At 62.5% G+C, this 25,383-nt stretch overlaps 3 protein-coding genes across 3 annotated transcripts; all 3 read left to right on the plus strand.

Moving 5' to 3' along the window:
- The first annotated feature begins 8,994 nt into the window (after nucleotides 1-8,994).
- Prm2 (protamine 2) lies at nucleotides 8,995-9,389 on the plus strand. Its single transcript, XM_047534226.1, has 2 exons — nucleotides 8,995-9,256; nucleotides 9,334-9,389. The coding sequence occupies exons 1-2, from the start codon at nucleotides 8,995-8,997 to the stop codon at nucleotides 9,387-9,389; spliced, it is 318 nt and encodes a 105-aa protein (XP_047390182.1).
- Nucleotides 9,390-10,873: 1,484 nt separating this feature from the next.
- Nucleotides 10,874-11,182, plus strand: Prm3 (protamine 3). The gene has a single exon (XM_047534225.1). It carries the CDS (start codon nucleotides 10,874-10,876, stop codon nucleotides 11,180-11,182), a length of 309 nt encoding a protein of 102 aa, XP_047390181.1.
- A 9,905-nt stretch (nucleotides 11,183-21,087) lies between these two features.
- On the plus strand, nucleotides 21,088-23,060 carry Socs1 (suppressor of cytokine signaling 1). The gene is made up of 2 exons (XM_047533793.1): nucleotides 21,088-21,457; nucleotides 21,953-23,060. The coding sequence occupies exon 2, from the start codon at nucleotides 22,003-22,005 to the stop codon at nucleotides 22,636-22,638; it is 636 nt and encodes a 211-aa protein (XP_047389749.1). The 5' UTR covers nucleotides 21,088-21,457; nucleotides 21,953-22,002; the 3' UTR covers nucleotides 22,639-23,060.
- The last annotated feature ends 2,323 nt before the right edge of the window (nucleotides 23,061-25,383 follow it).

The raw sequence follows: 25,383 nt of genomic DNA on the forward strand, positions 1-25,383 counted from the left end.
AGACGGCCTCACACCCTCCCCAGGAGGCGCCCACGCTGGGTTGGGCTGGGACAGGGACCCCTCCCACGGAGAGCGGGTCACGGGGAGAGAGCGTCCCTGGGTGGAGCGGAGGGCACAGCCCTAGCAAGCCCAGCCCCCTCCAGTCAGATCCCTGCCTGCCTCGCCGGCAGCTGGCCAGCAGTGACCCTGGACAAAGGGGAGTCCCGGACAGGAGAGCCGGGGGGCCTGGGATCCTGGAGCCCAGGGACGGGAGGAGGGAGGCTGACTCCGTGGGGCAAGGGCCATCCTCTTGCGAGACCTGGGGCCTGGGCCATCCTCCTGCGAGACCTGGGGCCTGGGTCATCCTCCTGCGAGACCTGGGGCCTGGGCACAGGGCCTGGGGATCGGGGGAGAGGCCTTGTGGACGCACAGGCGGAACCCGGTGTCCAGGGCCTGCCACAGCAGGCGCTGAGGCTGGTTCCGTGCTGCGACACGGCCCCGAGGGTGGTGCTGGGGAACCAGGGCCGGGTCTGCTGGGGCCAGCGTCCCTGTTCCAGGACCAGGTCTGCTGCAGGGACACCACCCGCTCACGGGGCTGGGGCACACAGCAGGGCCGAGGGGTCACAGGGCGACAATTTCCCCTCTTCAAGATCATGGAAGTAACAGGGCTGACCTCAGGGGCAGGTCCTGGCCTCGCCCAGGGACCATCTCCAACCGCAGAACAGTCAGACCGTCGCGAGACCGCCCAGAAGGCCAGCACATGCCCCCTGGGCCTCCCCTGCCCGCGGCCGATGGGCGATTCCAGTCTCCACAGGGTGGACGGCGCCCTGCGTCAGTGACCCTCCCGCGTGTGGCCCTGGTCACCGCACAGGATGCCGGGGCAGAGAGCCACAGCCCAGGAGCTGGCCGTCACCCCCGGCAGGCCCACCCGCACCGCCACGAGGGACACCCGGCTGGGGGACAGGGCACGTCTGAATGGTGTCACATCACTGCCAAGCGCCCCTCCGCTCTGAGAAGTGACGGCCCTCAGCCTTCTGGGGCCCACGGCCCTCCCGTCCTCCCCGCTCTGGTGACTCCCCTTGGGCAGGTGGCCATGGGGCACTGTGACATCACAGAGCTGGGAAGGGGCTGGGAGGGGTCAGGACGGCCATGTGACTGCCCAGCCGGGGCCTCTGGGCGGAGCCGGGTCCTCCTGGGATTCGATCTGGGGGAGCGGACAGGGGTCCTGGTGACCGGGCCCTGGTGACGGGCCCTGCCCTCGGCCATACCCAACAGGGCTGGGCGGCCAGTGGAGTGTCTGGAATCACCACCCGGAGCTCCAGGCCGGGGAGATGGCCGGAGGCGGCCGACACGCCAGCACCCTTCTCCCTCCAGTGACCCCCCGGCCACCACCCGGCTCCTTCCATGTGCTGGGCCACCGTCTCAGCACCCGATGGCCTCGCTGGACCCAAGAAAGTCCCTCTCCGGGGTGGGGGGCAGAAAACCAATATCAGTTAGTGGCAAGTGCCGGGCGGTCAGGGAACCAGGCCCCAACCCTTCAGAGAGGCCCAGAGGCTGGGCTCCAGGGCTGCCCCTGCTGGGACTCCCCGTGGTCTCTGGGGTCCACGTTACCGCCTCTGCGGGGCCAGCTCACTCCTTCCTCTGGAGCCACAGCAGCCTTCTTGGGTCCCAAGCTCCTCCTGTCCGCAGGACCCTGCACTGGCCATCCCCTTCCTGAGCCTTCCAACCCCTGGTCACTCTCCCTGGGGGGCAGAGCAGCCTCCCCAGGACCTGGTGGGTACTGGCTCCCTGCCAGTCTCAGGTCTTGTGCTCCTCTTGGCTCTTGTGGCAGATGGTGACAAGCCCACAGAGTCACTGTCCCCTCCACAGTGGGACTTCAAGCCAGGACGTGGTCGCGAGGGTCACGTGACCAGTGGGGGTCATCTGGAGGTCAAGGCAATTAGGAACGGAGGAGCCTCGCAGCTCCCAGCCTCTGCCCAGAGCCGAGGTGCGAGGCTCAGGACCGGCTGGACGCTGCCCGGGCTGGGCCCCTGACAGGCGGCACGGGGCAGAGCCACCCGGAACAGCGGGGCGCCCCCAGCTCCCGCCACCACAGAGCCTACCCTGGGATGTCACCTCCTCAACGCTGAGGCCTGGGGATTCCGAAGCCCCCGAGAATAACGCTTCCAACCTCTTCTGACACACGTGTGGTCTCTCAAACCTCTTTTAGGAATGTAAAATGTCATTTTGTCATTTTTTTCATTTCCAGAGAAGAAATTTTAAGCGCACTTCATTTTGAGTTTAATTGGGATCAATAAGCTATTATGTCACATTGAGTTGATTTTAACGCCGGCTTCCTGGTACTTAAAGGTAAAATCTGGCTTTTCCTAAACACCCACTGATTCTTTCTACTTAATCACGTCAGGGAAATAAACGCCCCTTGCTGGCAGAAGCATTCAAACCCGTCTCGGACGGGGCCTTGGTTCTCGATCACCTGAGACCCAGCGGTGTGCCAGCCCTCTGAGCACACTCCGTGAGGCCACTCAGATCCCTACGCTACCCGTTCTGGAAGTTAGACTTTTAAAAAGCAAAACAGAAAATGTCACGTCCTCAAACAGGCAGGTCCCAGGCACCCGCGGGACCTTCCAGGCAACCCGCCACCCCCGCCTCTTCTAGGCGCCCGTTTGTGATTGGTTCCAAGTACCTGTTCACTTACCCACTCACCTGAACGCGCTGCCCACCGGGAAAGCGCTGGGGGAGGGGGGCAGGAGCACCCCCCCTCCCGCCCCTGCTGCGTCCCCAGGCCGAGGACAGTGCCTGGAGGGCCCTGCTCTGTGAAAGGCAGAGTGACCACTTACTCAAGGGCCCGCCTGTCCGTCTCAGGGTCCTTGTCTTGGCCCAGGGCATGTGTTAGCCTCTGCCGCCTGGGCTCCTCTGTGACCCGCGGGTTACCTTCTGGAAGTTCTGCGGGGCTGGGGTGCGGCTCGGTGGCGGAGCGTCTGCCCAGCCTGTGGGAGGCCCTGGTTCCATCCCCAGCTCTGTAAAAACAACAGGACAAGTATCATGTGTGAGAGGACAGGGACAATATCTACTGGTCTAGGCATAAGTCAGTGAAGGAACAGCCATCGCTGACCTGCTATGTGCCCCACGGCCCCTGGGCGCCTGGTGGACTTCAGGTTCAAAGTCACAGCTTCCCCTGGAGGAGGGTGGGCTGCATTCTCTCTAGGGCCAGGAGCACTAACAGCCTACCAGGTCCCCTGTCCCCTCTCTCCTTCCTAAACCCCGCTTATCCCAGGGTCAGAGGGAATTGCTGGAAGTCTCCTCTACCTCACCCGTCTCCTCTCCTGCTCGGACAGTGGGAAGCTAAGCTTCCGGCAAGGCTGAGGCTAGCCCTTAGTGTACCTTCCAACTTAAAAAAGATGTTGTCTGTGACGAGTTGGATTAGACAAAGCCCCCGTGGGCAGAGGTGGCCCTAACAGGCAGATGGCCCGCTTGGCCAGCCAACCTCGGGTAGGATTTCATCCTTACTCAATCCCTTGGCTGGGAACTTGGAGCAGTGTGCAAACTGCACAGCTGTCCTGGACAGCCCTGATCTTGGTGCAGGAGACAACTTTGAGAACGAGAAGCACTTGCTGAAGGCAGAGCTGAAAGAGCAAAGCAGCCTGGGTCCTCGATAGGGGTGGCGTGTCTCCACCAGCCCTGCGTGTCCTCCTCCTCCCCTCTCCTTTCCTCTCCTTTATTTCTTATTTTGTGGTGCTGGAGATTGACCCCAGGGGTGCTTTCCACTGAGCTACATCCTAGCCCTTGTCATTTTTTATTTTGAGTCAGGGTCACACTAAGCTGCTGAGGCTGGTCTCAAGTCCTCCTGCCTCAGCCTCCCAAGTAGCTGGGATGCCCGGGCATGTACCACCATAAGCTGGGTGACTTCTGAGCTGCCCTCTGGCCCTTCCGCAGGACGTCTCCAGAAGCACCCGTGGGCAGCTGCCCTCTGTCACCCCTACACACACACACTGCTCCGCACTCCCACGGCCTCCACCTGCTCAGGGAGAACGCCAGAGTCTCTGCGTCCCTCATTCTGATTCTCTAAGTTGACAAACTCAACCCTCAGTGGCTCCCCGTCACCCCGCTGGCCCAGGGGGCGGTGGGAACACCTGACGCGGCCCGAGGGGCAGGTCCCCACCCCCGCACACCTTTGGGCCTGGGAGCCTTTACTTTTGTCCGTGGAGGTGAAATTCCCGTAAGGTGGCCTCCGCACTCTGAGGCGGACAGTTGGGTGGCACTCAGTGCTCTCCCGGGCTGGGCCCGCCCCCTCCAGTTCCCAAACGTCTCTGTCAGCGAGGTCGCCACGCCCGGGGGACCCCGGAGTCACGCCTCACGCGAGGGGCTCATTCCCTGGCATCCCTCTCGGGCTTCCCTGGGGCCGTGCGAGGGGCCAGCTCCTCCTCAGGAGAGGCCGCAGGGCTCCCCAGCCCGGGGTCCCCCCGTGTGTTCATCTGACTCCTGCCCCTCTAGCCAGATGGCCATCCAGGTGGCAGAGAACCTCCTCCGCCCTCCCTGGACCCCAGGGCCCCTCCCAGAGCCGGGCGCTCAGCGGTACTTTGTAAAGGGATGGCGAGTGGAGACTGCCTTGTCCAGGGGTCACCCTGTGTCCCTGTGGCTGTGACACGAGGCCCCTGGGGGCCGCCCTCCCCTCACATGCCCATATATGGACGCGATGCAGGAGGCCCGGCCCTGGCCGTGAGGTGGCGCCTCTCTGACCTCACAATGCCCAGGGGGGCCCTGGGTCTATAAGAGGAGCCGGCCCGGGGCCCTGGCTCACAGCCCACCAAGTTCCACCTGCTCACAGGTTGGCTGGCTCGACCCAGGTGGTGCTCCTGCTCTGAGCCCAGCGTCAGCCAAGCCCACCCAGCGCCATGGCCAGGTACATATGCTGCCGCGCCCCAAGCCGGAGCAGATGCCGCCGCCGGAGACGAAGATGTCGCAGACGAAGGAGGCGATGCTGTCGGAGGCGGAGAGCCAGAAGTAAGGATCCAGCCCGGGATCCAGCCCGGGGTGGGGGGCCCGGGCCCAGCTGCCCCTCAACGCCTCTCCCTTCCTCCCTAGGGTGCTGCCGCCGCACCTACACCCTGAGGTGTAGGAGATACTAAACGCGCAAGTAGCAAGTCCATCAACTCCTGCCCGAGAATTTTACCAGACTTCAAGACCCTCTTGCCACATCTTGCAAGTGACATCATTCAGTGAAAACAGGAGCCTGCTAAGGAACAATGCCGCCTGTCAATAAATGTTGAAAAATCATCCCACCCAACGTCTCATCGTCCTTGAGAAGGGAGCCGGGGCGGCGGGGCGGGCGGAGGTGGGGCCAGAGTGACCGTCACACAGGATTGGATCTCCACTCAGCAGCACGGCCCATCCCAGTGCCATCGGCCTCCCCAGACCACCTGGAGAGGCCGACCCAGCCGGGCTCTGGGGCCGGGTCACGGCGCCCGTGGAGGCCACTGGGTACTCCAGGCGCGTGCGGGGAGTTGAATGGGCCCGGCGGGAGCGAGTGTCCCGCAGGGTTTGGCAAACGCACCTCAGGTCCTGAGAGTCGCGGCCCCGGGCGCGGGGCGGGGGGCTCCGGCAGAGCGTGCCCAGTGCGCGAAAGGCCCTGGGCGGGTCACCAGCACCACACACAAAAGAAGCTCGTGACCTCACAAAGCGCCACGCGGGTTTATTTCAGCCCAGAGCTGAAACTTCTGCTCTTCCAAAGGGGGCGTCTGGCTAGTCAGTCACTGGTCAGTCACTGGTCAGCCACTCGTCCAGTTTCCATCCTGCCGGGTGTAAGGACGACTTGTCCGGGGGGCAGGTGAGTGGACTGAATCTCACCCACAGTCCTCGGCAGTGCCACGGAGGAGGCAGACTACCACCCAGGGCACCGGGGACTTGCCAACCTGCACAGCCGGGGCTGCCCCTGCCCGCATCTCACATGGAGATGACCACAGGTGGCTGGAAACCTGGACCCAAGCACCACTGGACCTGGACCTGGTCTGGCTAGGAAAGCCCAGTCCTCAGACCCCTCCAGGTGCCCGGGTCACAATCATTTGATGGCACCAGCACAAAGCCCAGGGCACCTCACCAGTGACCAGAACTCAGGACCCAGGACAGGCCTGCCTCGCACCCGGCTGACGTGCCCTCTGCGCAGCTCTGAGTGCCCAGCCCCCCACCGCCCAGCCACGGTCAGCAAGGCTGCTTGTGAAGACCCTCGGGCTGCAGTCGAACCGAGTCGCGGGCAGCTGGTGAGCCTGCCACGTCCGCAGCCGCGCCCCAGCCCGTCCCAGGAGGGCAGCCGTTTTTCTTGATCATCGAGCTCTACCCATGGAAGTTTGAACGGAGCAGGACCTGGGGTAAGCCCTGGTCATCTGTGGTTTTAACCAGTGCCCCAGGGGAGGCCGAGGGCCACCGAGGAAGTGCCTTCTTCCCCCAGAGGGCGCGGCTGGGGCTTCATGATTGAGCCCCGTTCCTTCTCATCACCGCAGCATCCATAGCTCAGACCACAAGTTCATTATCTTACAGTCCCGTCAGTCACAGGTCCAAAGCAGAGCCGGGCACACGCGCTGTGATCCAGCCTCTCAGGAGGCTGAGGCAGGAGGATCACAAGTTCAAAGCCAGCCTGGGCAACTTAACAAGACCCCGTCTCTAAAGAAAAAATAAAACAGGCTGCGGTGTAGCTCAGAGGCAGAGCACCCCTGAGCTCAATCCCTGGTACCTAAGTAAAGAGAGGCATGCAAACTCCAAAACAGGTCTTTTTTTTTTTAATTTTTGTTTTAGTTGTGGGTGGACACAATGCCCTTTATTTGTATGTGGTGCTGAGGATCAAACCCGGGGCCTCATGCGTGCACTCTACCACGGAGCCACCGCCACAGCCCCAAACGGGTCTTTTAAGGGCTAACATCATGGTGCCGGCTGGGCTGGCTCCTCCTGGAGGTTTGGGGAGACCTCTGCTGCATTCCCGGCTGTGGCCTTCCTCAGCACGTGGCGCAGTCCCGCGTCTCTTCCCGCCTGCCTCAGTGGTCGCACTGGAACCCTGCACATAATCCAGGATCGTCTTCCCGTCTCAAGATCCTGGCTTTAACCACATCCGCAAAGTCCCTTTGGCCATGTGAGGCAGCACGCTCGGAGTTGGGGATTGGGACGGGGACATCCGTGAGGAAGGCCTGGTGCTGTCCACCCGTCCTCCCGGCCCTCCATGAGGGGTGAAGAGCTGCTCAGCAGCCACGATTCGATTCTGAACTCCACTGGATCATCCAAGTCAAACCAGACGGACATTTTGCACCATAGTCACGTATCAAAACACCCCAAGGTGCTGCAGGAACACAGAGGGGGTTTGGTTTGGTTTAGTGCTAGAGACTGAACCCAGAGCTGGTTTACGCTAAGCAATATTCTACCTCGGAGCTGCACCCCCAGCCTCAAAAGGTACAACTTTTATGTTTTTAATGTACCACGGTTAAAAGATTTAAAACAAATTTAATTTTTAAATGGTGCTGGGAAAACTGGATATCCACATGGAGAAGAATGAGACTAGACCCTGATCTCTCACCCTGCACAAAGTCAACGTCAAGTGGACCAAAGACCGAGGAATTAGAGACTATGCAACTTCTAGAAGAAAACGAAGGTCAAAACTCCAGCTTTTAGACACAGGCGACGACTTTCTCAATAGGACAATGCTCCAGAAACCGTGCCAAGGGTTAACAAATGGGATGGCATCAAATCCAAAAGCTTCTGCACAGCAAAGGAAGCAGTGAGGCATGTGAAGAGAGAACCCTCAGGATGGGAGAGAATCTTTGCTAGATGCTCTTCTGACAGAGGATTAGTATCTAGGATATATAAAGAACTCCAAAACCTTTACACCAAAATTGCAAATAACCCAATTAGTAAGTGGGCCAATGGATTCAACAGACAATTTCAAAAAGAAGAAATACAAATGGCCAACAAATATACGAAAAACTTCAACATTATGAGCAATGAGGGAAAGGCAAATTAAAACTACACTGAAACATCATCTCACGCAGTCAGAATGTCAGCCAAGAAGAAAATCAATAAGTGTCGGAGAGAATGTGGAGAAAAGGAACACTTTTCTGATGTCGGTGGGGTCAGAAATGCATACAACCCCTGTGGAAATCAGTATGGAGGTTCCTCAGAAGACTAGGCCTGGAATCACCATCTGACCCAGGCGACCCCTCCGTAACCTCTACCCTAAAGAACGAAAGTCATCATGGTCCAGTGATCCCTGCACAACCATGTTTATAGCAGCACAATTCACAATAGCCCAACTGTGGAACCAGCCCGGGTGTCCGCCAGTGGAGGCATGGACGAGAGAATGTGGTGTCTATGCTCAGCGGAGTTTTATGCAGCCATGAAGAAGAATGAAGTTATGCCGTTTGCAGGAAAACGGATGAAACTAAAGACCGTTATGCCAATAAGCCACACTCTGAAGGTCAAGCATCTTTATGTCTTCTCTCACCTGTGGAAATCAGAGAGGACAAAGGAAAAGAAGTGGGGGAGCAGAGATCATGGAAATCAAGGGGGGAAAGGCGTGGGAGGTGGCGGGTCAGCTCCAGCATGCAGGGACTGCTCGAGGACAGTGAGCTATTATGCAGTCACATCAGTGCACAGAGGACCCCTCAAGTCGGAGACCAGGGGGCGGCCTCTGACGAACTCCTGCCACCTGGCAGGACAAGGCTTGGCGGGGACAGAGGAAACCCTGGCTCTCTTGTGACCCGAGGGTCCACTTGCTCTAGGGGACACATGGTACAGGCCAGGCAAGGGGTCCCCTGGCCCTACCCCCAGGTGTGTGCCAGGCAGTGGGCCCTGCCTGAGTCGCCCTCACAGAGGGGGCTGGGCAGGGCCGCCAGGTCATAGTGGGGGCCCCCTTTATATATGAGCCCCGGGCGCCTCGCCAAGCACACCAACAGCAACACCAAGAGCAGGTGGGCCCGAGCCCCCTCCCACCACGGCCAGCTGCAGCCTCAGCCCACTTGCCCCTGATCTGCCGAGACCATGGTCCGATACCGCGTGAGGAGCCCCAGCGAGCGCCCGCAGCAGGGGCCCAAGCAGGAGGAGGGGCGCGAGGAGGACCAGGAGCAGGAGCAGGAGCTGAACCAGGAGCCCGTGGAGGTCTGCGGGAGGACGCAGAGGGGCCACCGCCGCAGGCCCTGCTCCAGGCGCAGGCTGCACTGCATCCACGGGCGGCGCCGGTGCTGCCGCCGGAGGCACCGGAGGCGCCACGGGTGCAGACACAGGCGGCACCACCACCACCGAGGTGCCCCGCGGGCAGCGCCGGGGAGGCGGGAGGGCCGGCCCAGCCAGAGTCCCCAGATCCTTCTTTTCTTTCCAAAGGCTGCAGAAGAACCAGGAGGAGGAGGAGATGCAGGAGATGCAGGAGATGCTACTAAACCTCCCTAGGCTCGTCAGCCCCGCCGGAAGCTGTCACCTGCCCACGATCGCCCTGCGCCGGATGCCTGAGCCCCGAGCTGCCTAGGAGCCCGCGACACCTGCGCAACGAGCAGTCAGCTGCCAAATAAAGACTGACGCCAACCCTGGCCTCTGGGTCTCCTTTGCACAACAGCAGCCTGGCCTTCTGGTGGGCCGAGGGGTCTGGGAAACACCCCATGGCACTGTCCTTTCCTCTGTCACATGGCCCTTCGTGGTGCCAAAGACCACACATGGGGCCACAGACCTCTGCCCTAGGGGTCTCCAAAGCACCTTACCCCCTCCACGCAAAGGGGTGACGACAGGGCCACTGCGCAGCACAGTCTGAACACGGGGTGACCGGATGCACGGAGGGCCCCAGGAGCCCTGGGGGCGCAGGTCTGGTGTGCTCCAGCAAGAATGAGGCAGAACACAGCAGGACGGGGGGCTCGGGCGGGAATCCACTCCTTGAACTCTGCCTTCCTCTGCCAGGGACACTCGCCCACCTGAAGAGGTGACCCTTAGTAACTGCCACTGTCACTCAGATTAAGAGGTGGACATCTCAAAGGGTCATTATGGCAAGATTTTTTTTCCAGTGCTGGGGACGGACCCCAGGGCCTCTTGCATGCGGGGCGAGCACTCTACCGCTGGGCTACAGAGTCTAAGTTGCCCAGGCTGGCCTTGAACTTGAGGTCCTCCTGTCTCAGCCTCCCTAGTAGCTGGCATTACAGGTGCATGCCACCACCCCCCCAGCAAGATCCCATTTAAATGGATCCCTGGTGCTTGACGATGACCTGTCCCCTTGGTCCACCCCCGTCTCTGCGTGCAGCCGTGTGGTGTGGACCTGACGGCACCACCAACAGGCACTTCTCTCACGTCTCCAGAGGCCTGCGCCCCAGAAAGCTGGGCAGCTGCTGCCTTTCAAGAGGTGGACCGGCCTCCGAGCCCAGACACGGCAGGGTGGGTTTCGTGTGTGCTGGGAACAGAGCCCCTCGCTCTGCGCCGCGTCCACCCCAAGCCGCACCCCAGCCCTGTGAGGGCTGTGTAGTTTGGTGGAGGCAGAGGTTTTAAGCACACGACTCAGTGGGTCACTGCCGAGCGCAAGCAGGTCAAGAAGCCCACCGTTCCAGCCCCGGGAAGGAAGCCTCCGGGCTGCCCACCCCAAGGCAGCTGCTGTTCTGACCCATCTTCGCAAACTATCCACAGCTCTGGGCGTCCCTGGGCCTGTCCCTCCCAAAGTTCTGCCCCCAAGACTCCGCCAAAAGGACGAGCTCCAGGCCAGTGAGGCCAGAGGGAGGGGGCAGCCGCCAGGCCACGGCCGCACTGGACAGACCACCCCGCTGGCCCCTCCTGGGTGGGGGTGGGCTCCGGGGCCCCTTTGTGATGTCAGTGCCCTGCTCCGCCTCACAGCCCCTCCGCACCCCCAGCCGCCTCCCTCCCTAGTCCAGAGAGACAGGCAAAGCGGGCAATGGGTTCCCGATGCGCCAAGCTCAGCGCGGGCCACGGCACTGGCCAGAGCTCGGGCCACGGGCGGGGCCACGAGTCCTCCATGAAGAAGCTGGTGGCCTGCGTGAGCCAGGATAACTTCTCCCTGTCATCAGAGGGCGAGGAGGAGGAGGAGGAGGACGAGGAGGAGGAGGAGGAGGACGAGGAGGACGAGGAGCAGCTACCAGTGCAGGGCAAGCTGCTGCTGATGGAGCCTGAGCAGCAGGAGGAGAGCGTGGAGGACAAGCCCGGATCCGAGCAGAGCCCCGAGGCCAAGCAGACGCACTCCTAGCCCGACCCCATGGCCCAGCGAGGCTGCCCGCCGCCGGCCCAGCGAGGACTTTCAGAGAAGAGTCAATAAAAAGTCTCCATGGACCCCTCTGCTCTGGTTTCCTTCCCCCTCTCCTTTCTAGGACCCCGTGCGCCCGCACAGAGGGAGGCCACCGCGGGAGGCCAGAGATCTGGGGGCAGCAGCCCTGCTTCTGCCCAGTGGGTGGAAAGTGGAGGGCCTGGACTAGGAAGTTGCCTCAGACCCCCGCTCTGGGGCAGCGGGATGGCTCTGCAAATTCGGATGCCAGCCCCAGGGGGATGGACCATCTCCTGCAGGGGGACCCCGTCTGTCATTCTGAGCATGGACGGTGTTTTCTTAAGGAGCCTTGACTGGGAGCTCAGCACACGGGGCTCCAGCTGCTCTTCTGCTGTGTGACCCTGAGGGAGTCACTGTGTGTCTCTGAGCCCCAGCCTGTCCGTCTGCTTCCCAGGAGGCTGACAGCTCAAGCGAGGTGCTGCTGGGGCCAGGCCTGACTGGAGGGTGTAGCTGGGAGGGGTCCCGGTGGTCCCATCTGCCTCGCGGGAGACCTGGCTCCTTTCCAGCCCATCTGCGGGACCATCGGTGCCCTCTGGAGGCAGGTCACTTGGCCTTCAGCCCGGGGTCCAGCTGGGGGCACAGACCCTCCCGAGAGGCTGCCGGGCACAAGGAGCTCAGCTTGGGGCTCCCGCCCGGCTCAGTGCAGAGCTCGATGGCCTGCTGCCTCCTGCCCCTGTACCTTCTCTGCTCCTACCCAGAGATGGCAGCTGCCACCTGCCCTTGCAGTCCCGGGCAGCACCATCCGGGCCAAGAAGGACCCTGGATGGGGACCAGGGTGGGGAGACGGCCTTTCTGGGGAAGGCTTGGGGTTTGGGGTCATGTTGGGCCTGGGGGGAGGCCACGGGTTGCCTGCAGGCCTCCGTCGGACCAGCCTTGCCCTCCTGCCCAAGCCCTGTAAGTCCACTGAGCCCAGGCCGCCTCGCCAGGGTCCCTGGTGGTGAAATGCAGTCTCTGTCCTGAGGGACGGTGCGTGGGGGGCGGGCGGGGGACATGGCTCCAGGTCTCCATGGAGCTCTGGGAGGGTTGGAGAGGCCCCGTGAAGGACAGGTGGCCCTGAGAGTGGCTGGCAAGCTCCACAGAGGCCGTGAGCCGTGGGGGGAGGACCAGAGACCTAGAAAGACTTCACGGTACGGCCAGCAGCCTCCCACCACAGAGCCCCGAGCGCCCGGAGGGCCCCTGCTCTCACCCAGAGGTTTAGTTCAATTACACCTGCAAAGACCCTTTTCCCAACTAGGGTCACCACGGCAGGCTCCAGGGCTGGGACGGGGACACAGATCTGGGGGCTCAGCCTGGGAGGGCGGCCTAGGCCTGAGGGAAGGGCACCGTCGCGAGGCGTCGCCCCTGGGCCCCTTGGCAAGTCCACCTGGGCGAAGGCCACTGAGGGGAGACGTCGAAGGAAGGGATGCGACTGTGTGTGGGCAGCAGGGGCCGAGTCACCTGGGCTGGGACGGCCGGTCGAGGCCTGGGGAGGGGCTGGCTCTGGGTGGAGTCCCTGGAGACCCTGGTCACACGGGGCCTGGGCTCCATCGCAGGTCTGGGCTTCCTTCTGGACGCCCGGGAGTGTCTGCCAAGGACACCTGTGTCCACCGTGCCCGGCACTGGGCAGGCAGGAGGCACCCGGCCTTGTGCTCACCCAGGAAGAGGCTCAGCCACCAGACCACCCACCCGGCGGGGGCTCGAGCGGCTCTAAACCTCCAGACTTCGGCTCTCGAGGGGGAGGTGGGCTTGCCAGGCAGGCCCCAGGACCACCCGCCAGCCCACAGCTACTCCGATGGTCTCCCAGCCTTCCAGACCGTCCACCACCTACCTGTCACCCGGCTGGCCCACTTGTCCATCTTGCCACCGGCCCATCTCCCAGCCACCCATCCCTGGGGCCAGGCCTGCCCTCTGACCACCACGCCTGGGCCTGAGGGAACGGCCTGACGTCACACTCTCAGCTGATCCTGCCAACGTCCCTGTGAGGTGGGCAGTTATGGTCCCGATTCTGCAAGGTCGGGGAAGCTGGGACTCGAAAAGGTGACCGTCCAGAGCTGAAAGGGACCAAGGAGCAGACCCGGGGTGCAGACGCCCCTCGGCCTCACCCAGCGACTCCCTCTTAACAGCAGCGGAACGACCGGGTGTCCCAGAGCGGCCCCGCCATGGGGGCGACGCGGGAGGGAAGGGGCTTTGTCCACATGGGTGACCCGCTGTGGCCACCAGTCAGCCCCAGCTGCCGGCTGTCGGGGACTCTGAGGGGCTGGGCCTGCTGGCAGAGGAGGAGGCCCAGGGATGCCCAGATGCGGCCGCCCCCTGCCAGCCCCAAGCCACACCTGCGGCCAGCGCCACTCAGCCCCCCGGCCACCAGAGCCCCAGCCCCAGCCCCAGCCTGACACTCGGCACCTCAAACACTAGGGGCTCCACCAGCCCCACCGCCCCTCCTCCCCAGGAGGAGAAGGACCTGGGAGGGAAGGTGAACAAGAGAAAGGGGTCAGCAGGCCCAGAGGGATGGACAAAGGGGCGGGGCTGGGGCTCTCAGGCCGCTGGGAGGCCCTGGGGCCCAGGGGTGGGGGAGCAGCCTCCCCGGACCTCGGACCTCAAGAGCCGTGAGGCGAAGGCTGCTGCCTCCCGGCCAGGGCACAGGAACCACAGGGCAGCAGAGAAGCCACGGAGCTGGCCGGCTGAGTGCAGGGCGCATGGAGGGACCGGTCCTCCAAAGAAATGGGCAGGTCCATCAGGACAACAGACAGCGGAGGAGCTGGAGGGAGATGGTCTGCTGAGCCGGGGCCCAGGGTGCAGATAAGCGGGGAGAGGCCGGCGGGGAGACGGGTGGACGAGGGATGGGGGACGGGTGTGGACCGGAGGGCAGGTCAGAGCAGGCGCGTGCGGGTGGGGGACAGAGCAGCGGAGGCGACGCGTGCGGGTGAGACTCAGGACAGGCTGCTGGACGCAGGGGCTGGGCATGGAGTCAGGTGCCGACGAGCGCGGGTGGAAGGGTGAACCGTCGGCTCGGTCAGTTCAGCTGTGGCCGGCGAGGTGGCCAGGATGGACCCGAGGAGTGGAGAGAGGGTAGAGTGTGAACTGACAGGTCAGCAGGGTGACCACGGAGACCCGGAAGGGACCAGAGAAGAGGCGATGGTGGAACCGCCGGATGGGGCGGGAAGGAGCAGAGGAACGTGGGCTCCGCGGGGGACGGACGGAGGGACGAGTGAGTGGACAGGACAGGCTCCGAGTCCAGGACCTCTGTGACGGTCTCAGCTCTGCCGACGCCCCCCTTCGGCTGTGAGTGACGGGTTAGGCTCACAGGAGGGGAGTCAGCAGGGCCAGGGCCGGTCCTCCAGGTCCCTCTCCTGCCCCTCAAGGCTGAGATGCTGGCCAGGGCACAGCACTCCCGGGGGACCCCTGGGTCACCCCGCCCAGGGGAGGCTGCAGCCTGCTGGACCGAGAGGACCACCCCTCCTGCTGCGGGAACCTGTTACTACGGTGATCTCTACACGACACCCCTGGAAGCTGGCACCCTGGGACCCACTGCAGAGCCACTCCTGAGGGTGGCACCTGCTTCAGGGCCGGCGGGAGGGACGAGGCGCGGAGGAGGTGGTGACGGGACTTCAGAGAGCCAGCCTGCCGCGGGCGGGAGCCCTCAGCCCCAGCTGTGTCCTTGAAGGGGGATCCCCGAAGGTGGCAGGTCGGCAGAGGGAAGCGGGGCGCCAGGCAGGTGCGTGGTCTGCGGCTCCATCCCTGACCCCACACGTCCCCGAGCCCCACAGCCAGACAAGAGCACCCACCTGCGGACCCCCAGGCAAGCCGACGGCCGTCCAGGCCCACTCAGACTCACGTTCACACGTGGGCCCCAAACGCGTACTGTGCCCCACACATGCGGGCAGAACCCCAGGACACGGCGGGCACGTGCTGGCCACGCTCACAGAGGCAGGAGGGTCAAGCCACGGACTCCTTCTTTTTCACTTGCTTGCTCCGGGCCGGGCCAGGCCTGCTGGAAACCCAGGAAACAGAAACAGGCGCTCAACTTAGCCACCCAGGGGACTGGGATTCTGAAGGTGCCCACCTGGACTCTCGGGCACTGGGGTAAAGTGAGTCTGGGAAATTCTGACATGCAGTCTGGTCTGGGGTCACTCAGGGGACCATGGTCCTGGGTCGGGCAGGGCAGAGGGAAAGCAGTTAGGAGAGGGGGTGGGGACCCCTCCTGAATGAGGCTCAAACCCCAGGTGAGCCTCATTCAGGAGGAGAAGGAGCTTAAGGCTGTAGCCGCTCAGACCTAGATTCAAACCTCAGCTCCCCCTTCCCTTGCTGGGTGACCCTAGGGCTACCTTAACCTCTCTGAGCCTTAGGTGCTTAGGTGCCCCAGGCTTTGTGAAGAGCAAAGAGGCTGGGTTTTTATCATCCCATCCCTAGCCCGGAGCATGGGGCGCGGCACCCTGGGAGCTCCGTAAACATTCGCTGAATAAACGAAAGAAAAAGCAGACTTTAAAAGCAACAATGAGATGCCTCTGTGTACCCGTCACATGAGCTGAAGCGCCAAGCGTCTGGTACCGAGCTCCCAGCGGGATGCACCAGTGGGATCCCGAGCAGGGCTGAAGGACGGGGTATGCACCAGGATGCCTCGGGGAAGAGGGCCACAGGAAGAAAGACCGCCCATCCTGCCGGGAGAGGCGCTGTGCACACAGCCCCGCGCTCAGAGGCAGACACACGCGCACGCGTGCAGGAGAAGGTCTAGAAGGAGCCAGTCCAAGCTGGTGCCTGGGATTACCTCTGGGGAGGGGAAACGCTTTGATCAATTCATATGGGGAAGTAAAAAACTCAAGAGGAAGGAAAGGAAAGAGGGTCACAGCAGCTGCGGGCCCTTGCAAGCTCTGCCGAGCCTGGGCCCGAGTCGGCCCCTCCAGGCCTGCAGATTCCCCCCTCGGGATGGGGCTCAGCTCGGGAGGCCAGGCCCAGCCTCCTCTGGGACTGAACCCAGGGAGCCATATCCCCAGCCCTAAGGTGCTCAGACTGGCCTGGAACTTGCCATCCTCCTGCCTCAGATTCTCATGCAGCACTTAGGCCGGGACTGCTCTCCACCCCAGCCCGGGCTGGACCCCACGATGGTTTAAGACTGTCCACAAGTCCAGGATCACCTCCTCAGCCAGTGAGGGGCCTCGACTCAGGGCCTCTACTTTGGGCCCCGCCTGCTGGGCTGGCGTTTGCCGCTGGCTTGCGCTTCCTGAAACGAGCTCCTCCCCAGACCCAGGAGCGGGGCCGAAGCCCACCCTCATCAGCTGCCCGCATGCCCGACAGCTGCACGGCTGGGAGGGGACTGCCAGGCGCTGGCATCCCAGCCGGCTGCTCCGGAGGTCCGTGCCCAGCCTCAGACCTCGTTAGCACGGTGCGCGATCGTAGGGGAGCCGGGTCTGTGCCGCGGCCAGGGGGTCACTGTGAAAAGGCCTGGCCTGGCCTCTGGGGCCTGGCGGCAGCTCTTTGCTTTGGGGCCACTAGATTAAGCTGCTTGGCCTGAAGCCGCTCGGGGCGGTCGGGGAGGAACGGGGAGCCACGGGGAGCCGGCCAGGATGAGGGGCTTCTGGACTCCACAAACCTTGTCCCAGGACCCACTTTTCTGCCCCTCCTAGTGTGGAACTGTTGACATAAAACCAGCGGTTGCTTTCGGGGGGCCGGAGGGCGGGCTCCTGCCGCCCCTGCTGGGCCTCCTTCCGGTCACTGGTGGAGAGTCTGCTGTCAGCCTCCGTCCCCCGGCCTGTGCCACGCAGGACCCCTGGCCTTTCGGACCTCTTCCTTGGACTCCTGCCCCCGCTCTCCTCCCTCCCGAACACATGAGCTGTCCTGTGGGACAGGAGGGCGACAAGTGGCCTCTGCTGACAGAGGCCTGTGAGCCAGGCCTGGCGGCCCCAGGGCTCCACCCCGCGGAACCACAGGAAGGGTTAAGTGAGATAATGAAGATGAGCCCCTGGCCAGCAGAGGCTTATGGAAGCTGGACTCCCTCTCCAGGGCCCCTGAGGACTGACCCCAGGACTCAGCTGCGGGCTCCTGAGCGGCAAGCAGGCTGCCCCAGCTCTCCCTCAGGACCGACTTTGCTCCCTTCAGGAGCTGCTGTGGGGACACCCCAGGGGTCACGCAGAGTCTCAACATGTGCCCTGAGGCTGCAGCCATGGCTTAACTTGGCTAAAGCCCCTGCGGTATAAGGGTCAGCGGCCAGAGGGCTCCTTCCACGTCCAGTCCCAGCATGTCTCCACGCCCTTAGTCCTGTGCACTCAGGTGGAATCAGAGCCCCTCCGGCCACTCAACAAGTGACCCCGATGGACCTGACCCCTGCCAGCCCCTCACTCTACATCAACAGCACTGACTTCCTTTCTGAAACTCAAGCCTGCCGGTCACCCCACCACAGGGCCTTTGCACTGGCTATTCCCACCACTGGGGTCCTCTTCACTCTGCTTTTAGAGCAAACTCAATGCCTGTATCACCACCTCCAAGAGACTTTCCCTGACTGCCTTTGCTGACCCACAAACACCTAGTCACCCCCTTTTCCCTATGTCCTACAGGTCCTTTGTATGATCTGAAATGTAAGTTCACTGTCTTCCCACAGTCTGCTTGAAGATTCCCAAGACCCCCTGTCCCCAGCACACAGTAGGCACTCAATAACTATTTGCTGAATATGGAAGGTGCAAACTAGATCTGTCATTGCCCCAGGAGGACACTGAGGCCCAGAGAAGTAAGAAGCCTGCCCTATGCCACACACTTACAAAGTGACAGATGTGCACAGGATGTGCACGCGAGCAGAGCTCAGGGCTCCGGGGCGCAGACTCCCCGGGGACCTTGCTGGCCGGTGCCCTTAAGGAGGTCAGGGAGCTCTGGGGCACAGAGCACTTTCGGAATCACACACCCTGACCAGGGGTGCTCTTCCCAGCACCATGCTGCCAGAGTTGGAAAAAGAAACTGAAAACCCAAGCTCTGCTTCCCGCGGCTGCCGCCGGGCCCCTCACTTCTGGGCCAAGGCAGGGAGGAGAACAGGCCTGTGCACGAGCCTATGGCCAACAAGCCGTGAACACAGAGCTCTCGCCCGCCCGGTGACAAGAAGTCACCTCTGCCAGTCACTCTACGCCTTGCACTTTGCTCTAGACTTATGCATTGCTACTCTCTGAGGTCCAAAAGCTTCCAGAGCCCATTTGGCAGATGAGGCAAAATGGGGTTCAGAGAGGGCAAGTCACTTCCACCAGGTCACACAGCTGGGCAGCAGCAGGCGTGGTCAGAACCTGGTTTACGTTAGTCTTGCTGTGGAGTCTGGGCGTTCCAGGGCTTCACACTGCCTGCTTCCTGGGTGCCCAGCAGCCAGCCCTGCAGGGTTGGGAGGCTCTTCACTCAGCATATTCCTTTTCCTCACTGGCATCTGGATTTGGTTTCACTTTGAACTCAGAATTTCAGAAAATAAAGCGAAAGCAATATAACTGTAATTCACAGCTGTGATGAGAACCAGCACAGGGACAACCAGGAACTCGTGCCTGACTCACTGTGGACTCTGCAACCTGGCAGGTGGAGAAAGGGCTCAGGAAACTGACCCTCACTCAGAGGATCCAAGCCACAAAGGGAAAGGCAGAGAGCGAGAGGCAAGACCTGGAGCCTCTCCAAGCTCACCGGTGGCGGGAAGTCGCAGGCCTGTCCCATCCTCCCAGACCAGCCTAGGGCACAGCTGGATCTCACTGGTCACTAGGACACAGACCAGGATGGAGACCATCAGGCATGGGGACCAGGGAGGCGTCCACAGCACAGCGGTCAAGGGCGAAGGCTTCGGGGTCAGATGCCATGGGCGTGAAGCCCAGCTCTGCCCTTTCTGAACTACGTGCCGTTGAGCAGTGAGTTCCCAGAGTCCCCTCTGAGTCCCAGTTTCCACATCTATAAAATGGGCGACTGCATTGCTGTGCCAATCCAGTGGGTTAAGATCCGCAAGGCACTTAGCACACAGTCTGCTCGGGCCAGCAGATCACTAAAGGAAATGAGGGGGGACATGGGGGGCAGTGGCCACAGGGGAAGGGCGACAGGAGACCCTGGGGAGGGGCGGGGCTCTCCCAAGTACCACTGAGGCTGTCAATCAGCCACTTACAGGGCTTCCTCTGCCCAGAGGTGCTAAGGAGGTGGGCGGGCAGGAAAGACTCTCCTGCAGGAGCCGGTTAGGGCTGTCACCTCCCGGCCAGGACCATCCACTTCAGCACAAGGGAGATGGGGCGCCACCCCTGGGGGCCTGCTGAACCCCATGAGGCACCCCTCCTCCTCCTTCACTGTGCCTGTGCTCCTTGGGATAGGGCTTCTAAAAAGGACGCAGAGGACCAAGCCAGGAAAGCCACGTGCCTGTGGGCTCCAACACGCCGCCACCCCCGCAGGCACCCTCAGACAAACAGGGACAAGCACAGACACCCGCTGGGTGTTCTATTACACAGGGAGCAGTTACAAGCCCCGACCAAGAATCATGCTCTGACCCTCGAAGGGGGCTTGCAGAAGACAGGCTAATGGTGCTACAGGCGGCAGAGCTGTTAGTGGCTCTGGGCTCCGAGTCTGGCTTTTAACCGTCACTGTGATTCATGTCACCCCGACCTGCCCAGCGTGCCCCCCTGCAGCAGGTACTCACCAACATCTGTGGGATGACCACAGCCCTGGCCTGTGGCACATGATGCTGGCTCTGCATCTTCTCTCACCCCTCTGTATGAGGCCAGACCGAGGGTGGTCACACCAATGACCACCACAGCCCTGCCACATACAAGTTCCAGGAGCAGATGGGCCCCCCAGTCAAGCTAGTTCTGGGCCACCACTGCATGCTCAGGAGGAACCTTGGGCTCCGGCAGAGGGAACTGAGGCAGTCTGGAGGCAGGAGGATGAGGAGGAGCTGCCCAGGTTGGACCATAGAGGGCAGTGTGTGCCAGAGTGAGGCCGGTCGGCCCCAGCGTCTTTCATGGGACTCCTCCTGACTCTGGGGCTCCCCACTTGCCTTCATTCAAAAAATGCCGGCCAGGCGCCTACTCCATGGCCTCCCCCATGAACAGAAGCACTAGAGCGCACGCGGGGGATTACAGTCCTCACCACCAGACCCGGCATCCCAGCCCAGCGGGGGCGTCAGGGTGGGGAGCAGGGGAGGACCCACCAAGCTCGCTGGAGCCGTGGAGGGGTAAGCGAAGAGGGAGGACGCCGGGGTTCAGGAACCGCCGCATCTGAGAATGGACCATTTTCTCATCGGGCTCATTTGGAAGTGCCCGGCTGTGCTCTCCCCAAAACAAAAACCGGGAGGATGGGCGCCGGGTCTCGAGTTCTCGATCTGCCAGCCACTGCAAGCCACCGCCTCTCCCCCGCCTGAGCGTCTCTGGCTGTCCCGTAGTAGGGCGCAGGGCACGCGGGTGGAGGCGGCCGGGCCCTGAGCTGCCCCGCCCGGCTTCCGAGGAACTCTGCCCGGAGTCGAGGCGCCCCTCCCGCGCCGCCGAGGGTTCCTTTGAAGCCTGCGGTCTGGCCGCTGCTTCCTGGGAAGCCCAAGCCAAGACCAGGCACCGCGGCCAGCGGGAGGGAGCCGGGTGGCCAGCCGAGGCTCCCAGACTGCGGGGGTGGGCTGGGCGGTGGAGGCAGTCCCCAGGGCGCAGGGCTGGGGATGCGGGGCTTGGGGTCCTGCTGGGGCTTCCTGGAGGGTTCTGGCTCCAGGGTAGCAGAGGACAGAGCTCTTTCCCAGGTGGGTGCGGAGACACCTGGAGGGGGAGAAGGCGCGTCAGAGCCACTCCAGCGCATCCTGAGGGGCCTGGCTGCAGAGCTCTGGGACCGAAGATGGCAGGGGCAAAAGTGCGGGCGCCAGGTCTTAAGGGGGCCTCTGAGAAGGGACCCGAAGACTCGGGGGCGGAGCCAGAGCCCCGCGGCGAAGGGGCGCTAGTACAGGTGCGAGGACAAGTCCGGGTAGAGGACCTCCCCGAAGCGGGTCCCGCAGACGGTGGGAAAACGGTCCCAGTCGCCGCGCCAGGCGCCACCCGGGAAAAAGAAACCGAAAGCGGCGCTGGTGGGCGGGGCCGCGGGGCGGGGCCTCGGGCGCGGGCCCCGCCTCCAGGCCAGTTTAAAAGCCTGGCGCAGGGGCGGGCACCAGCAGAGCGAGCTGCGGCCGTGGCAGCTGCACGGCTCCCGGCCCCGGAGCATGCGCGAGAGCCGCCCCGGAGCCCCCTGCCGCCCCGCCCGCGGCGACCCGCGCCCCGCCGCCAGGTGAGACGGGCCGTGGGGAGGAGGCGGGAGGAGAGCGGAGGGAAGGGACCTCGCCGGGAACCGGGCAGCCCTCGGGGTCTGCGTGGTGGAGTCGCAGCCACCACGCCCCAGACCCCCGCCGGCCCCACCCAGGCCGCCCCCCGCGCGCGGGGTTCCCGCAACGCAGCCTTTCTCCTGCCTCTGCCCAAATCGCCGGTACCAGGCGCCAGTCCCCGGCATGGCCAGTAGGCGGCGGCCGCGGGGCGGGGAGCCACGGTCCAGGCGGCAGGAGTCGGGGCAGGCATCTTTTGGGCACCTCTCCACGCCCCCCGCTCCCAGCAACCCGGAGCCTGGACTCCGTCCCCGCCCGCCTGGAAGGGCTCCGCGGTCGGAAAAGCCCATTTTCCAGATGAGCCCACTGAGGCCCACGGGGGTCGTGCTCCCGAGCCGCCTCGCGACTCCTCACCTGCCCAGCCCCGCCCAGGCCCCGGGCTCACTGCCTGTCTCCCCCATCAGCGCACCCCCGGACGCTATGGCCCACCCCTCCGGCTGGCCCCTCGTGTAGGATGGTAGCACACAACCAGGTGGCAGCCGACAATGCAATCTCCACGGCAGCAGAGTCCCGACGGCGTCCAGAGCCTTCGTCCTCTTCCTCCTCCTCGTCGGCCGCCCCGGCGCGCCCGCGGCCCTGCCCGGCGGCCCCGGCCCCGGCCCCCGGCGACACTCATTTCCGCACTTTCCGCTCGCACGCGGATTACCGGCGCATCACGCGCGCCAGCGCGCTCCTCGACGCCTGCGGCTTCTACTGGGGGCCCCTGAGCGTACACGGGGCGCACGAGCGGCTGCGCGCCGAGCCAGTGGGCACCTTCCTGGTGCGCGACAGCCGCCAGCGGAACTGCTTCTTCGCCCTCAGCGTGAAGATGGCCTCGGGACCCACGAGTATCCGGGTGCACTTCCAGGCCGGCCGCTTCCACCTGGACGGCAGCCGCGAGAGCTTCGACTGCCTCTTCGAGCTGCTGGAGCACTACGTGGCCGCGCCGCGCCGCATGCTGGGGGCCCCGCTGCGCCAGCGCCGCGTGCGGCCGCTGCAGGAGCTGTGCCGCCAGCGCATCGTGGCCACCGTGGGCCGAGAGAACCTGGCGCGCATCCCCCTCAACCCCGTCCTCCGTGACTACCTGAGCTCCTTCCCCTTCCAGATCTGACCGGCCGCACCCGCCCGCGGGCAGCATTAACTGGGCGCCTCATTATTTTCTATTATTAATTATTATTATTTGCCTGGAACCACATGGGTGCCCTCCCCGCCTGGGTTGGAGGGAGTGGGTGTGGGGGGCGAGGAGCCTCCCGCTCTCGGCTGGAGACAGAGCCGCAGACCCCTCCCCACCTTTGGGGGGCGCTCCCCCTCCTGGTGCTCCCTCTGGGTCCCCTTGGTTGTTGTAGCAGCTTAACTTAACTGTCTGGGGCCAGGACCTGAACTCGCACCTCCTACCTCTTCATGTTTACATATATGTATCTTTGCACAAACCAGGGGTTGGGGGAGGGTCTCTGGCTTTATTTTTCTGCTGTGCAGAATCCTATTTTATATTTTTTACAGCCACTTTAGGTAATAAACTTTATTATGAAAGTTTTTTTTTTTAAAGAAAAAAAGATTTCTGGAGCGTGTACTTTGGCCAAAAGTTGCCCTGGGTTCTCAGTAAGGCCAGGGCCAGGGATGTTCAGCCTGTGCTCCAGTTCGGAGGCCGAGTGGGGGACAGCACTCTGTGGCTGGGCACCCTGAAGGGTTCTGCCCACAACTCAGGAGAGCGATCTTTGGTCTGGTTTTGGTGTGTCCAGTAAGATGGCAGCTCACGTTCGAGCTTTTAGTGTGTGCCAGTTATTTCTCTGCGTTTACCGCTCCACTGACTTAATCCTCTAGAGAGACAACTGTGAATTCAGCACTGGCTCTTGTCCCCGTGTTAGGGGAGAGAAAACCCAGGCATTGGTAATTTTGTCTGTGGCCATTCCAGTGTCAGAGATGACATTGGCCTTTTTGGCTGTGTGCGTGGAATCTGCTCAGAATGGATTAGAGAGGAAACTTCTTTGCTCCTATGACCACAGCAACTTCCAGGAAGAGGGTGGGGGTGGGGTGGGCACGATGAGCTTTGGGAGGAGTGGCCCATTCTGAAACTCGGCACAAGGGAGGCTTATTTCGGATGGGATCCTGAGGACGCAGGGCTGGGTCTGACTTCCTTCTTCCCGCCCTGCTCTGTCTCGTGTACTTTTTGGTGAACACACAGCTTGGAGCTGGAGAGAGGCTTTGTGGTCTGTGGTGACAGAAGGGCCCCCGTGGGTGACTTTGGGCATTTCCCTCTGCCTCTCAGGGCCTCAGCTTCTGCCTCTAAAACGGGCAGCCTTCTGTGCAACTGGGAGGTGACGATTTCAGGAGCAGGGGAGGGAGGCCACTGCAGGCACACGGCCAACCGTGGCACCAGGAGGTGCCCAGGACGTGGGTTTTACGGCTCCAGTGTCTGCGGCCGGCCTGACAGATGGGCCTCGCAGGAACCTGGCTGCACTGCCCGAGTGACCTGAGTTGTTTGCAGGTTTAGGGCTGAGCAGCCTCGCAGACATGGTGCCTTCGGCCTCAGAAGTGACAGTGTCTAGTAACCCCTGGCAGATTTGAGAGGGCAGCATCAAGTGAACGGACTGGAGCGGTTCAGGCCTGTCTGGGGATTAAGAGGGCTCCAGTCCTCAAGGGGGAGGGTGGCCAGGCGAGCCATCCCATCTCAGAGCTTTGGCCACTTCGTCCTGAAATAGGGGCTGCGGGGGTGGGGGGAGGCGAAGTCGCCACCTGCAAGAACTCGCTGCTTTTTCTAAATTTGCGAAAACATCCCCTGCCCTTCCCCCCTGTTGTGTGGATTACTGAAGGCCTGTCCCTGTCCTTTCCATCCCAGCCCACCCGGGCAGTGCCTGGAGGGAGGGACACCTCCAAGAAGGCCACACTTGGGGATCAGGTAATGCTCCTAACAATGACTGCAGACCGGCAGGACCCCTTCCGGTGCACCCGGCTCCCTGGCTCCTTGTTTAAGCCTCAGCTCCAGCCCCTCCCCCACTTTGCAGATCAACCAACTCAGGCAAAGCCAGGCAGGCAGCAAGCGGTGGAGCCAGATTTTCTGCGCCCCTTGAATACTGCTTCAGAGATGGGGACCGCCAGGCACCCCGAGGACCTAACGGTTGCAATAATAATAGCAGCAGCAGCAGCAGCTGCCAGATATATATAGCACTTGGCGGGAGGCCCTTCCCAGCCCCCTTGTCCCCTACTTAAAGCCTTCTGATTCTGGGACTGTTAACATCCCTATTTTACAAATGAGGAAACGGGTCCTCGTCTGAACAGGGATGAAGTGGCAGGTAGTTCACAGCACACTAAGGGTTTTTTCCTATCTTGGAAAAAGTTTACTAATCATCTTCCTGTTACACAAGTCCTGGAGACACAAACCCACTCCCTTCTAAAACCTGAAGCCGCACAGCGGAGAATAAGGGCCCCGCTGGGCACACCCCCCAGACCTGGCCCCTTTTTCACTTTATGAGTCATTAAAAAAAAAAAAAATCCTTACTAACATGTAAAGTGACCTAAAAGCCCCTGGGAGCTGCACACCAGGCAGCGTGTGACTGAAATCCAGCGCAGACACCTCTGGGGGGGAGGCTCTGTGTGTGTGTGTGTGTGTGTGTGTGTGTGTGTGTGTGTGTAGACTCGCCGTGTGGCTTCCCGGTGGTGCAGATTCTCTATCTCACTCAAACCTCAGCTTCATGATTCAGCAACACTTACGTCAATAATGAAAAAGTGAGAGGAGGGTGGTGCGCCACGCCGGCCCCCCTGCCCTGAGCACCCAGTGGGACGGCGCGGGGCGGGCACGGTGAGGAAGGAGCAGCTTTCAGGGTGAGCACGGTGTGCTGATGCCGGAGCAGCCTCTGGC

Source organism: Sciurus carolinensis, chromosome 18 (genome assembly GCF_902686445.1).
Source record: "Sciurus carolinensis chromosome 18, mSciCar1.2, whole genome shotgun sequence".
Classification (NCBI taxonomy): domain Eukaryota; kingdom Metazoa; phylum Chordata; class Mammalia; order Rodentia; family Sciuridae; genus Sciurus; species Sciurus carolinensis.

Excerpts from the sequence above, each read along its gene's own strand:
- Prm2 (XM_047534226.1), top strand. The coding sequence starts at position 8,995 with ATGGTCCGATACCGCGTGAGGAGCCCCAGCGAGCGCCCGCAGCAGGGG. Across the intron at positions 9,257-9,333 it reads GCGGCACCACCACCACCGAG|GCTGCAGAAGAACCAGGAGG; the intron begins GTGCCCCGCGGG and ends TTCTTTCCAAAG.
- Prm3 (XM_047534225.1), top strand. The coding sequence starts at position 10,874 with ATGGGTTCCCGATGCGCCAAGCTCAGCGCGGGCCACGGCACTGGCCAG.
- Socs1 (XM_047533793.1), top strand. The coding sequence starts at position 22,003 with ATGGTAGCACACAACCAGGTGGCAGCCGACAATGCAATCTCCACGGCA.